Raw genomic sequence first — 14,838 nt, 5'->3', positions numbered from 1 at the left:
ACAAACCTTACATTACTAGTCAGTTAAAAAAGTTCAATTAAAAAGTCACTGCGTAAACATACAAAAAAAGAAATACGTAGATCTGCTTCTGCGTATTACAAATGTAAAGTCAGGGATTTGTTTTCTACTGAGCCAAAACAGTGGTACAAACGTATAAAAAAAAATTGTGGGAAAACACATAATAATATAGATTTCCATTTAAAGAAGAACCTCTTATTACAGCCAATGATCTGAATAAATTTCTTTCCTCCATAGTTCAAAGCCTCCTTCCCCTCTTTATTAATACTGCTTATGATCTACATTCTCCCAGTCTCCCTATTATTTTGCCCTCAGATGTTGAGGCAAAAATCAAAAACATTAAAAAGTGCAGCACCTGTCCACTAGACATCCCAATTGTACTAATTAAAGCCTTTGCAGACATTCTTTCAGAACCTTTGTCCGTACTTTTTAATGAAATTACGTCTAATGGTAAGTTCCCTGATTGTTGGAAATTAGGTTTTTGTACTCCCGTAAAAAAAGAAGGGTAGCAAACAAGATTTTGCTGGGGTCCGGCCCATTACTCTTACTCCGGTTTTTTCAAGTTATATGAAAACTTTTTAGCTGTTTGGTTGAAAGTAAAAATAATCACAGATGTTGACCAAAGGCAATTCGGAAATTTGCGCTCTACTTCTTCCACACACTATCTTGTTCATCTTTTGGACACTATATGTAACAAACTTAAAAAACCCAATACCTGGCTCAATGTTATCGCATTTGACTTACAAAAAACTTTTGATTTAAATGACCACAATACATTAGTAAAAAAAAAAACTAACCAATAACTTTCTAGTTGACCCCTATTTAATAAGAATGATTTCGTCCTTCCTTTCTAATAGAAGGCATGTCGTCAAATACCTGAAAGTATACTCTGATCCCCTCCCTATTTATAATGGTGTGCCCCTGTGAACCCTATTAGGCCCAATTTAATTTCTTACCATGATAAATAGTGTTGGTGTCGATTTTCCGGATAGATAGAAATTCGTTGACGATTTAACTGTTTTAGAAACATGTTTTAAAAATCTAAAAAGTAACCCTATGGACATCTTGGAATCAATATCAGACGAAGCTATTGCTAGTGATAGGAGAGTCAACTCTTTAAAGACAAGAGTTTTAACAATTAGTTTCCTAAAAACTCCCCCTTCTTTCTCCTGCCCCATCTCGCCTGAAATGTCTGTTAATACTATGAAATTACTGGGTGCAAGTTAATGATTTCTTAAAACGTACTAATGCTGCATTTTCTCTCCTCAAAATCCTTAATAAATTTAGATGTCCTAAATCGCATTGTTTGAGGGTTTTTCTCTCTTTTGTACGTCCTACCCTTGAATACGCTTGTCCTGTTTGGCATCCTGGTATCTCCAGTGAATTGTTGAACAGAATAGAGGCAGTTCAAAAAAGTTGCCTAAGAATTATCTTCAATGAGGGTAAAGTGCCTTACATTTCCCTTCTTCGGGGAGCATTAGTCACCCTTAAGGAAAGGAGAGCACAAATTTCCTTGCGTTTTGCCCACAATGCCGTGCATAGCCCTCGTACTACTTCTCTTTTTCTTAGTGAACATTTACCCCTCGCCCCCACGTTCTGTTTCAAGAAAATCTCCCTTCTCGTCCCAATAAGAGTTTCCACTGAAAGATATAGAAGAACGTTCATCCCTCAAATAGTTGAAATCATAACTCAATACCCCCCCCCCTTTTTTTTCACTCCACTTCATCTTATAGTTTTAATGTTTATTTTGCAACTACGAACGTTTTGATTCTTACTAGCTAGACTTTTGTTTAAATTTGTTTTCCCTGTTTTAACTTAACGAGTTTTTATTGTTTGACTTTTTATTGATTGCAATTTTATGATTTTGTACTGACACTAAAGTGTGAATTCGGCCCTTTTGGGCTTGTGATAGCCGCTTTGTTGAAATAAATCTTATCCTAGATGCAATAATTAGACGTGTTTGTGAAAACATGAACATTAAAATTTTATCAAAATTTACTTTTTAGTAAAGGTGACGGTGTTAGCTATCCCCAGAAAACACTTGGAGAAGAGGAGTCTAATTTACTTCGTTTTGGGCGTTGTGGTTCATCAGATGAAAGTGAATTAAATGGCTTGACTCATCTCACTCCTTCAGTTAATACTTCTAAAACTGTCGAGAGTAAGTTTCTTTGATATTTACTTACTTGATTTCATTCCTGTATTTGTTAAAAGATTTGGTGTAATTAGCGAACAAACTTTACCCCTGGTACTCGGCTTTCTATACGCTTTTATGTATATGATTTTCAAATTACATGTGATTAGTATCCTCTGCAATGTTCTGAACGCGGCTCTATCTCGGTGTACTATTGGAGTTACCAATTCGTTGTATCCTATGCAATAGTCCGAGCGGGGCTCTATCTCGGTATACTATTAGAATTACAAATACCTCGTGTCCTATGCAATACTCCGGACAGGGTCCTATCCCGGTGTACTATTAGAGTTGCTACCCCCTTGTATCCAACTCCGGACGTGGTCCTATCCCGGTGCACTATTGGGGTTACGAGTCCCTTGTATCCTATGCAATACTCCGACCGGGGCTCTATCCTGGTGTACTATTGGAGTTACAAATCCCTCGTGACCTATGCAATACTCCGGACAGGGCCATGTCCCGGTGTAATTTTGGAGTTGCTAACCCCTTGTATCCAACTATATTCGGGTCACAGCCATACGGAGATAAGAACGTTTCCTGAAAACATTGCTTGCCAGGTTTTATTTCTCGGTGAAACAATACAATGGGTCTGGATGGCCAGTACTCCCATTGTATCTGGTCTTCGAGATAAGAATATTCCTGGAAATATTTGTGTGCCAAGTTTAATGTGTTGATATGTTTTCTTTTCCAATGGCACATTTTTTAGCTTCTAAGCAGTTTTTTCATTGGATTTATGAAATTTATGTCTGATGTAGGAATCGAACGTGAGACCCAAGATTTCCTATGGTAAAAGAATGACGTGCTAGGTGACCGAGCCAACAATTCATTGATGATATTATGTTCTTGGAAATACATTCTAGGCAATCAATGTATTGTTTTTGGGCACTGACCAATTGGTGTTAAACATCATTGTATAGTGTCAAGTTAATAAACGTAATCGATTCCTAAATCAGAGTTGGATATATGGTAAATGCTATCAGTCAATAGTTTTCGGGCGCCTATTTTGACATCATTCCAAGAATATATATACCACAGTGATTTAAGATAATTGGTGGACAGGTATATTCTTTTGATGGTCAATGACACTTGTTTCGGTCCCAAAAAATTGTAGTGACTAAAACCGGCTATGTATGTTTTTTTGTAATGTAATGATCCTGACCACACAGGCTTTCCATCTCCGGGGCTTGCGGCTGACTTTGGGTTCCCATGTTCCCATCCAGGGCTCTAATGCCTCCTTCCAAGTTTTTCTGTCCCTCTCCCAAATTTTTTTAACTTAGGATTTTTAGGACTTGAATATCAAATTATAATTTGATTTGTCTTCAAACCCCATATTTTGCTGTGCAATATTTTCGTTCACAGTTCAATTTGATTTTCGCTATTACTTTTTTTTTGCCTTTTGCGTTAGCTGTTCGGATTTACTCGTCATTTTTTATAATTGTATATATTGTATATTGTCCTTGACCCCACGAGAAAATCTGAAATGGAATTTACTTAGAATATATTAGACTAGATTTTCTTGCAAGAATTTCTTTTTTTTATTTTTTTTTTTGCAATAAGCATTTTAACATAAATGAAACTTTTTATACATTCAGGGACTGTAAATCAACATTTGTGCGTAACTTGCGTATTTATGTGGAAAACTGCCAAAGTATTGTAAGCAGCTATTTATAGTTAAGGTTTCAGGTACAGTATTTATTTTTTTTCAAGTTTTTTTTTGAAAATTGATCAGGCAAGCTCCATGTCCTGAACATAAAGAAAGCTATTGCAACGGTCATAAATTGTTAGCTCAACTCTTTTATAATATCTATTGTAACATTCATAAACTGCAGTGTGTAATCGACACGAATACAGTAGAAAAATACAACCCAATTTTTTTCTTACATTCCTTGGAGGTTTTTTTTTGAAAATATTTGATTCAAATAATCACGGACACATGATTTAAACAAAATTCTTTTCCAGGAAACTCTGAGTACACATCTGTACTTATTGAACCAGTTTGATCTCTGGCCGCTGGCTGTTCATAGAAGAAGTAGATGACTATTTTTGATACTAGTCACTTTACCTTTGATACATATAGTATATGTGACAGAAGCTTCTTCTTTTCCATCTTTTATATTAATTAGGTTATACGTCTTGTGCTTCAAACTTCGAACTTGTGCAATAGCTGGCATTAGAAGATATTTTGTTCTTTTACTTTACTATGACGTTTCCTTTGTGTAACTAATTATTGATCTACAATAAATTTATATACGGTTGTTGAAACGAGGCATTGGCGCAAAATAAAATTTATTTTTCAGTGTTTGCTTTTCTCTATTATTGATGGTTCCTTTTAAACTGAACCCTCGTGTAATTGAACCCTGTGCAACTCAACCCATGTAATTGAACCCTCTTGCATCAGTCCCCGGGTGCAACTGAACCCCCCATGTAACTCAATCCTGTGTAACTGAATCTTCGTGCAACTGAACCACCGTGTAACTGAACTTATGTACAACTCAACCCCTGTTAGACTCGACTTCCGTGCAGTTCAACCATCATTTAATTTGATCCTGATTAAACTCAACCCCTGTTTAAACCGAACCTGCTTGACTCAGCCCTCATTTAAATCAACTGGATTGAGCTTTACCCTCCTCAAATCAACCATATAACTAGAAAAAGTAATTTGCCGTTTTGCTGGTGGTGACAAAAGCTGAATCGACTGGAATGGTTTTCATTTATTGGTTAATTTTTGTCGTGTTTTTTGTACCGCTTTGATGTAAAACTAGTCCCCTCCCGCCTCTAAAAACAGAAAATTATTCTTCTATCTTATATGTCTGAAAATTAGCGAAACTTTTCATGCCTCGGGCCCGAGTACATTTGAAGGTCATGGTTGCAGCAATAGCTGCTCCCTAGTGCAGAGAAAGTCACTGCCCATAGTAGCCAAAATCTTAAAAACAAATTTAAAAAAAGCACTGTCTCGTAAGAAAAACTTGCCTTGACGAAATCACTGAATCTCCGTCAATGAAACTCTAAGATCGAAAACCCTTAGACTAGTGTTTAAAATGCCCCTCTTGAATACTCTCCCTTCCCTGTCACCTTTGCATATGGAAAACAAGGAAAAATAAAAAGCTACCAAGTGAAAAAAACTAATTTAAATGCGAAGATGATTCGTTAATGGTATAGGCTATTTATTTTCATTTAACACTAAAATTAGTAACAAAAAAAATTCTTGGGAATTACGAAAAAGTACGTGATACCTGAACGCGTCTTCTTTTTCTTTCTTTTTTCCCAGCGCTAGCCGGTCATTGGAACATCGTAGGGGCACTGACCATCCGAGGTTCTCGGAATTAGTTTTTTATGTCCCCCACCCCATAAAGACGTGCATTAACTGATGAATGTAAAAAAAAGTAGAAAAAACACTAAAATGTGAATTAAGGCGGTGTGAAGTTGAGGCCATAGATAAAATTGCCAAAGATCTGGAGGATGCAGCCAGAAGGCATGATAGTAAAATATTGCACTAGCATGTCAATAAATTGAGTGGGAATAGTCAATCTGGGCTATTTTATCCCAGTTGAAGATAAGAACGGGACCACAATTAGCGATAAGGAAAGAGTTAATGAGGGATGGTCTGAACATTTTGAGAAAGTGCTAAACCGTGATAGAGTTACAGGAAAAGATGTAGGAAAGAATGAAAAAGTCTGCGTCACTTTGGATATGAAGGAAGATTTGTCCTGTGAGGAGTAAAAAACAATAAGGCCCCAAGGAAGTTTCAGAGGCAGCGTAATAGCGCTGCCTAGTAAAGAACGATGTTGTTTTTTTTGGGGGGTTTGTCCAGACCAGATCACTTCGTATCGAAGGAGTTGTCGTAGAGATTTTGAAAAGAGCTCACTCAATGTAAAATTGAAGGGGCTATTGTCCTTTTTAGTAGTCAAAAGTGGTTGGAGGGCAACTAACCCCCTTCCCACGCCCACCATTTCCCCAAATAAATTCAATCAAAATTTTGAAATAGCCATTTTGTTCAACGTGGTTGAAACGTCCGGAAATTATGTCTTTGAGGATGACAACCCCTCCCAAAGCCCCCAGGGTAAGGGTTGTAAGCTACGCCCTGGGGGGGGGGCATATGAGGTTTTTATGGAAAGTCTTGTCATAAAAACTTTGAAAAGGGCTCATCCGATTGGAAATTGAGAGGGCTAGTGCCTTTTTTAATAGTTGAAAGTGATCGGAGGGCAACCCCCCTGCCATCATTTCCCTAAACACTTCCGATCAAAATTTTGAGATAGCCATTTTTCCAACGTAGGGGAAAGGTCTGGAAATTGTCTTTGCGAATGTCACCCCCCCACAGCCCTCAGAGAATGGATTGTAAGTTATGCGCCGGGGTTATATAAGGTTTTTTATAGAAAGCTTTGTCGTAGAAACTTCAAAAAGGGCTCATCCAGTTGGAAATTGAGAGGGCTAGTGCTCTTTTTAATAGTCGAAAGTGATCTGAGGGCAAACCAACCCCCCCGCCCTCTCCCATGGCCATCATTTCCCCAAGCACGTCCGATCAAGATTTTTATTTACTAATTTTGTCCTACGTAGTTGAAAGGTCCGAAAATTATGTCTGTGACGATGACAACCCCCTCCCTCATAGCCCTCAGGGCAGGGGCTATAAGTTATGCCCTTGGGGCATATAAAGTTTTTATAGAAAGTGTTGTCCTAGAAACTTCAAAAAGAGCTCATTCGATCGGAAATTGAAAGGACTAGCGCCCTTATTATTAGTCGAAAGTGATCGGAGGGCAAATCCTCCTCCCCCCATCATTTCTCCATAAACTTCCAACCAAAATTTTGAGATTGCCATTTTTTTCAACGTAGTGACAGGTCTGGAAATTATATCTTTGAGGATGACAACCCCCAGCCCTAAGGGCAAGCGTTGTAAGTTATGCCCTGGGGGCTTACAAGTTTTTCGCAGAACGCGTGATCGTATAAACTTTGGAGGGGGCTCATTGAATTGGTGATCCGAAACTCTAGTGCCCTTTTTAAGATTCAAACTGATCTGAGGATACCTACACCCTCCTCCTCCCCATACACACGTCGTATTGTCCTGAAATACGTCCAATAGAGTTTTCAAGATAGCCATTATATTCGAGATAGTCCAAATATCATTTTACAAGGCTTTTGGGGTTGAAACGTACCCCCAGAGCCTAAGGGCAAGAGTCGTAAATTATGCCCTGGGGACATTTAAGGTTTTTATGGAACGGATGGTTGTATACACTTTAGAGGAAGCTCGTTTGGTTGAAAATTGGAAGTTCCAATTCCTTTTTAAGAGTCAAAAGTGATAGAGGACAGCTAGATCCCCCCTCACTACCCTCCTTCAACAAACGAATCTGATTAAAATTGTGAGATAGCGATTTTGCTCAAAAGTTTCCAAAGAACATATAACAATGCCCAGGTAACAATCTAGGGTTGGTACAACCCCCCAGTGCCCTGGGGATAGGATTGAAAGTCATGCCCTGGGAGCATATAAGATTTTTATGGAATGGGTGGTCGTATAAACTTCAGATGGGGCTTATTTAATTTGAAATTAGAAGTCATAGTGCCCTTTCTAAAATAATCAACAGTCCCCCCCCTCCAAGCCCATCATTTCCCTTAACACCTCCTATGAAAATTTGGAGATAACAATTTTGTCCTTCGTAGTTTAAGGGTCTTGAAATTATGTCTGAGGAAGACCCCCCCCCCCTACAGTTTTCCGGACGAGGGTTTTAAGTTATGCCTGGGGGCATATAATGTTCTTATAGAAAGGGAGGTCGTATATGCTTCGGAAGGGACTCTTTGGATTGGCAATCAGAAGTTCTAGTGCCTAGTGCCTAGTAAAAGAAGACAGTCCTTTTATTCAAAATAGTCCAAAGATCATATAACAAGGCTTTTGGGGTTGATGCAAACCACCAGAGCCTGAGGGCAAGGGTTGGAAGTTATACCCCTGGGGCATTTAAGATTCTTATGGAAGGGATGGTTGTATAAACTTTAGAGGTGGCTCGTTTGGTTGAAACTGGAAGGTCTAGTTCCCTTTTAAGAGTCACTAGTGATGGAGGTCAACTAGCCCCTCCCCCATCCTCAAATTACCCCTCTTTTCAGCAAACGCATCTGATTATAATTATGCCGTGGTAATTGTGTTTAAAATAGTCCAAAGAACATATAACAATGCCTCCAGGGTTGGCAACCCCCCAGAGCCCTGGGTCAAGGGCTTTAAGTTACGCCCTGTGGCCATATAAGGGTTTTATGGAATGCATGTAAAGGTATGCATGTTTGACTTCTACTTTCTAAAAATACTAAGAGCATCAAGATGAGTCTTTCAACGAATATGGAGGGGAGTGTTGAACTAAATCATAACATGTTTTGTGTATATGAGTTGTCAAAAGGGTGTAACTCAGGAATTACTGAATAAATTAATTTGGAATTTTCATGTAATGATAAGGGATATGATCAATTGACCAAAAAGGCAATATTTCAACGCTACTGCTGCTTCTACTGCTACCACAAGTACTTTAGCTACTATCACTATAACTACTACTTCTGTAGCGAGTACTACTAAGGCTAAGGATATTGAAAAAATATCTGAAGAAACGTTAAGGGGAAAGTTGAACTATATCAAAACATAATGTGTATACAGATTGCTGATACGGGCGTATCTGCAATATTTTTGGAACGGCTTATCATATAAGGAGGAAGTTACAGGGGATATCATGAGTGGGACGCTCAGTTGACCAAAAGGCAAAATGTATTTGCCACTACTACTATGATACTAGCACAATTAAGGCTATATGTATGGAGGTGAATCGTTTACAGAATATTGAGGGGGAACTTGAACTAAATCAATACACAAAGCTCATGCAGTTTGTCAAAAGGACGTATTTCAAGAACTGGTTTGGTTATTAAGTTGAAAATTTTGGAGAATACTTAAAGGGGAAGATCCACTTACAGATACGTAGATTATGCATGTCACTACTAACACTAATACCACTGCTATTTTTGCTTATGCTACTACTTCTACTAAACTATTCCAACTATTGCTTTAATTGCAACAACTTTTAAGGCTTAATGGATGAAAAGGGTGTCAAAAGTGCACATCAACAACATTTTTGGAACGGCTTAACGTGTCAAAGTGAATCTTCCGGGGCATCATGAAAACGATGCTCAACTAACCAAAAGGCAATATGCATACACTACAATCATAAGCATATCATATAGCTGCGGTCAAGGCTGGAAATGAGGTTAGTAGCTGACTTTGCGTTAAATTAGGAGCTCAGAAGGAATTTAGAAGGCCTTTTTAATAGGAAAAAGAAATAAATAAGAAATAGTTGTAAAACAATTAAAAAAAAAAATACCAAGTAAAACAAGTCTCAAATAACATTTTTATGCTAATTCGCTACACTTGGCATTAGACATGGGTAACGAAGAGTTTTGAGTTCTCGGCAACATCTGGGATTTCTGTTTTCTAGCAGACTTCCCATCTCCAGTATGTGATCAGTATGTCTTCAGTCATTAACAGTTGCGAAGCTAGATTCATTGGGATTTTCATCAAATGGCGGAAATCTGGGAGATTTTTTTTTAACAAGAAGAAAAACTTTAACAATAAAAAGTGGGTTTTTTCCTAAATTTGTGTGAGTTCTACCCGCATAATAACTGCCGCAGTGACACGGTTATTGATAGACCCCCCTTCGACGAGTAACTATGGTTTTATTTTTGCCAGAGTTTAGGAAAGTCATTATTTTTAAGTTTCTAGTAAAGGCTACATACACATTATTGTGTGCGCAAATTTGTTTTTAATTCATATACTTTTTCGAATGTTTGGAAGGTAAATTACATTTTAAGTATCACTAGGAACTTCATATGATAAAAGATCTTTGATTTTAAGAGTGTCTTTTTAGACTATGGATAATTTTATTATTAATAAAAAGGATGTGACAACCATTTCCAAAAAGCATATCTCTGACAAATTTAATTCTGCTGTGATATAAGACTTAGAGCAAATGTTTAGGAAACGATCGATGAGGGAAGTTACAACAGCTCTTTTAACTTGTGGAGGGTATTAAGATATAAAATAAAGATAGCTATTATTTTGTGTGGGCTATCTGTAAATAGTAAAAATCATCACTGCTGTGAATCAATGAAACATCTAGAAACGGTATTTTATTTGCATTTTCAATTTCTAGAGTAAACTGTAAATTTCTATCTTGCGTGTTTTCCTGCAAAATAGTTGAATTTCCAGAAAAAACAGCTGGACAAATTATTAGAGATTGTTTTGATCCCTTAAAGATTAAGGAAAATGTATCACAAGTATTAAAACAGAAAATAAGCGTAATCGTAAGGGCCCAAGACTCCTTTCAAAAGAAGGATATGAGATCAAATTACAATACGGTAACAAAAAAATTTAACTAACAATTTGCTTATGACACACTGTTACATAACATATTGGGTGATGGGATACATTACTACACTAGCTATAAGCCTCCCTCCCCCCAGTACCGAAAGAAAATTTAGGAAAATGCAGCTTCAAACTTTTTTAATTGCATATATCATTTATTTTAATTTTTAAGTGGTACATACTCTAAAAGTATTAAGAATGATAAAACTAATATCACACAAAATACATAGCTTTCACAATCTTCCTGAACAATCATCATATTAATTTCATTGCTTCAATCCAATGTATACAGTTTCCTTTCCTGTCTTTTTGATCGTTCCCAACAGGAAGTCTTCCGGCAAAGTTGAATCGACGTAGACCTTCTGACCTGGGAGGTCAATATCAACATTGTTGACCCCTTGACCTGTAAAGTTGGTAGATATCAATAAATTAATATCAGGACAAGTACTTTTAAAATATAGGGTTATTATACGATTTTTAATGGGGGGGGGGGTCTAAACCTGACATTAGCATTCCAGCACGGATACTGGGATATGACACATAGTAGGGATACGATGCTTTTCAAATGTTTCATGCCTGAACTCGTTTTAGGCTTACTTCCCTTTTGGTTAAAGTCATTTTATAAAGGCCTATCCCTGAAGCCTTCATTCACATTAATATAACTTTAATTTTTTGAGAAGCCATACATAAGTGGGTCATTAAGAAAGGCTAGTGGTCGGTACGTACGGAAGATTTATTTTTTGGAGGGGGATTGTATTATATAATATATATTATTCGGGTTACCGAAGTTTCCACTTACTCAATTCAAACAGTGATATATATTCACTGTTCTTGGTACTTTCAGGCGAACTAACCGAGACCTTATTACGCACACAGGTAAAAATTTGTAACAAATTCTTTCGCAGAACTCAAAGAGGTTGAACATGACGAATGAATGCATTAGATTGAAAAGAGGAAAAATTAGACAGTTTTGTAAGTTCAGGTTGCTTCCGCGAAATTTCTTATTGAAAACCTAAAATACTCTTAGCCATATTGCAGTAAGATCCTGAGATCAACAATGTGTAATAAACATACCTTCGATCAAAGATTTATTTATGAGTCTTTCTGCATGAAATGAGTGATTCTTCCCAGCTTTGGGCCCTTTCCTCGGGGCTGCACGGGTTTCACTATCTTTGGAGATACATATTTTTATATTTTGAGTATTGTGATTAAATTGGCTACTTTTAGTTTTATATGCGACATCATGTTTGGTCACAATAGGCCCTGGGGTCGCAAAATGGTGATGGAAGCCTAATTTCCCTTTGGTCATTATCAGGTCTAACAAGTGCGGTAGAATTCTTGTTTTTTGTTGGAACAAAATCGGTTCTGAAATTATGACCACTGGCTCAATAAGTCCACAAAAAAACAGCATACACGATAACAACAGCAAATAAAACACAACAAACTAACAAACAACAATGACACGTAAAAAACACTATTTTGTATTTTTATCCTAGATAGTTTTATCAAGATCGGATTACTTTTGGGGGTGTTTCTCCCCGTTTTCTGCAACTATGTAAATTTGACTCTGCTAATGACTTCCAATGAGTACATATAACTCTATATGTACTTCATAAATATAATTCATATTTATTAGCCTAAATAATAATACTTTTTTAAATATCTTGGATTATCGTAAATTAAAGATTCTGTAGATGCATGAATTTTTGTCAAATTTTAATTTTTAGAGTTTTCTTTACTTGAATTTTGTTTTTATATTTTCAAGGGCAACAAAGAAGGGTCGGCGAAACGCATAAAAAAACTAAGAAACTGTTTGTTGCAGTTCCATTGTGTAATCTGGGCATTGATATGCTTGGCCATGCCTAATCTTTTTTATAGTATAATTAAGTATGATTGTATTGTATATAATTATCTTAAATATAATTATAGTATAATCAAGAATAATTTTCATCCTTTTCTTACTTGCAGAAAAAGCTTGACAATAGAATTTTGTATTTTAAAATCGTTCTTACCACTTCTTCGAGATATAAAAAGGTATATTAAGTCGTTAATATAGCGCCAAAATCACACAAAGGCATCCTTTTATATTAAAATTTAAGTGCTTGGCCTTAACAGCACTTAATTACCGCTCTTTTCTATCTTCCATTATGTTGATCTTCAAAAACAACTTTTCTCTTTCACAAGAATCGAATAACAGATTCTGAAAAAATGATTTGTGTTGAATTCAAATATTATTCTTGTTTTTCCCTATCGGCAGAAATATTACGCGATATTCATTTGAATTTTTGCAATATTCTAAAAAAACCTTATCTAGCTATCGAATTCAAAATTGTAACTACCCATTCTCACTTACCTAGAAAGCGGTAGATAGTGATTTTCGGGCTTGTTTTGCATGTGGAACGGCTTTTATAATTAACGTTTCTCGAAGAAAATTCAGCACTATTAAACCGCAGCCGTCAGATAATAAGTATTACCACCCCCACCCTCTAGACACACCCTGTAGTATCACAACGGATTGATGCTCTACTTGGCAATATAGGACCAAGGGTTTGATTCCAGATGCAGCAAGGTTAAAGGACAAGATTAATATCTGTCTCTGAGAAGAACACCAGCAACTAAAACGTCCAATCGATGCCTTACGTACCACCAATGGCTCTGAAGGATCTTGATCCTTTTCCTCTGGACATGTTCCTGGGTATCCCTTGAAATTTTCTAAGTTGCAACAAAAAGTCAATTATAACTATTTTTGATGTTCTAAATGCACTATAAAGAGGTTATAGGTAGATACTACCTTTAAGTTTTCCAAGAACTCTTTCTACTGCCCCAGAACAGCCTTCGCAAGACATGGCAACTTTAAACTCGTGAATCTAAAAACAAAAGAAATAGATTATCATATAGAACAAAAATTATACTCTATGGTAAATATACAATAAAACAATGAATATACTAGAAAATTCGTGCAGTAGATTAATATTTTTTAATTTTTTTAAATAAAGGCTAAAAATTCTTAGTCAGCTGACCTATTCTGGTATCCATATGACACTTTCCAAAGCTGTTCTGGAGTTATTTTACTATTATTTAGTCAAAATTCTCTTTTAAACAATGAAAAAAAAACGAAAAAAGTTTCGAGAACTTTAATAGGGTTTAAACAGATAAAGTAAAACACAAAATGATAAAGATAAAAATGATTTATAACAAGAGAATTTACGACTAAGAACAGAGATAACACCTCAAACTCATGAAAAAAAAAAGAATAAAAGACGCGTCAAAAATTCATTAAGAATTTCAACAAGTAGCTTAAGAAACTTTGTTATTATTGCAGGGACTTAGACAGCTCGAGAATATACTGCACTCACTAAGCATTAAATAAAAAAAAAAGTTTACTCAACTGAAAGCAAAGAGCAACATTAAAACTTAAACGAAAAAAAATATTACGTTTATGAGGGGCTTGGCCCCTCGTCAACACCTCGCTCTTTACGCTAAAGTTCGAATTATGTTCCAATTCTTTAAGAATGACCCCTGAATCACAAAGGCCGTTTATTTAGAATAAATAGCTCTTTAGAAAGTACTAAAAATACTTTAGCGTGAAGAGCAAGGTATTGACGAGGGGACGCACACCCTCATATACTTAATAATTTATATACTTGTAATTTATATGCTTAATAATTCATATACTTAATAATACTTAATAATAATAATTGTTCGTTTTAAGCTTTAATGTTGCTCATTACTTTCAGTTGAAAGCAAGCGAAACACCAGCTGCAATATAGGAACCCATCTGCTCCATTTAAAGGAGCAACTGTGTATGGATTTATACATTTATTCTTAAAAACGGCTTATTATTTTTCTTTTTTTCTGAAAATTGGCGCCCTGAGATCTTGTGGCCTGAAAAAAACGACCTAGATAGGTCACGGGTTTCAAAAAATTCGTTGATAACCTTAATCTTGGTAAAATGCATGCGAGTGAGTCGTACTTATATACATTTCAAGAGCATAGGATACATAATTTTCCTACCAGGAGTAGTCGTATTGTTTTTAGTATCTATAACGCATGCAAAATTACACAAGATGACAAATGACTCTGAACAGCTAAAGAAACGGGGATGGATCAAGAAACAGCCAAAATAACCTTAAACAACATAGGGAAACGTTGCACAACGAAACCTGCTGTTAGAAGACAATGCAAAATTATAATGGAATGAAGGAAGGTGTTAGTTGAGCGTGCGTAAGTATGTGAAGGATAAACAGGAAGAAAG

The 14,838-nt window shown here is 36.3% G+C and overlaps 1 protein-coding gene and 1 long non-coding RNA gene across 7 annotated transcripts in view; one reads left to right on the top strand and one right to left on the bottom strand.

Moving 5' to 3' along the window:
* LOC136038526 (palmitoyltransferase ZDHHC15B-like) overlaps window positions 1-4,505 on the top strand; it is a 44,580-nt gene extending 40,075 nt beyond the window's left edge. For all 6 annotated transcript variants that reach the window (XM_065721640.1, XM_065721668.1, XM_065721633.1 and 3 more), the window contains 2 exons: window positions 2,025-2,176; window positions 4,166-4,505. In XM_065721640.1, coding sequence (XP_065577712.1) covers window positions 2,025-2,176; window positions 4,166-4,206 — 193 coding nt within the window. In that variant the 3' untranslated portion in view covers window positions 4,207-4,505. The remainder of the gene's footprint in view (window positions 1-2,024; window positions 2,177-4,165) is intronic.
* Window positions 4,506-10,717: 6,212 nt separating this feature from the next.
* LOC136038495 (uncharacterized) lies at window positions 10,718-14,812 on the bottom strand. The gene is made up of 2 exons (XR_010620227.1): window positions 13,375-14,812; window positions 10,718-10,986 (listed from the first exon to the last, which is right to left on the bottom strand). It is a non-coding gene; the product is annotated as an uncharacterized LOC136038495 (long non-coding RNA).
* Between the last annotated feature and the right edge of the window lie 26 nt (window positions 14,813-14,838).

The sequence above is a fragment of the Artemia franciscana genome, chromosome 2 (genome assembly GCF_032884065.1).
Source record: "Artemia franciscana chromosome 2, ASM3288406v1, whole genome shotgun sequence".
Taxonomy (NCBI): domain Eukaryota; kingdom Metazoa; phylum Arthropoda; class Branchiopoda; order Anostraca; family Artemiidae; genus Artemia; species Artemia franciscana.
The sequence above is the reverse complement of the archived record's forward strand: the minus strand, read 5'-3'. Positions and strand labels throughout refer to the sequence as shown.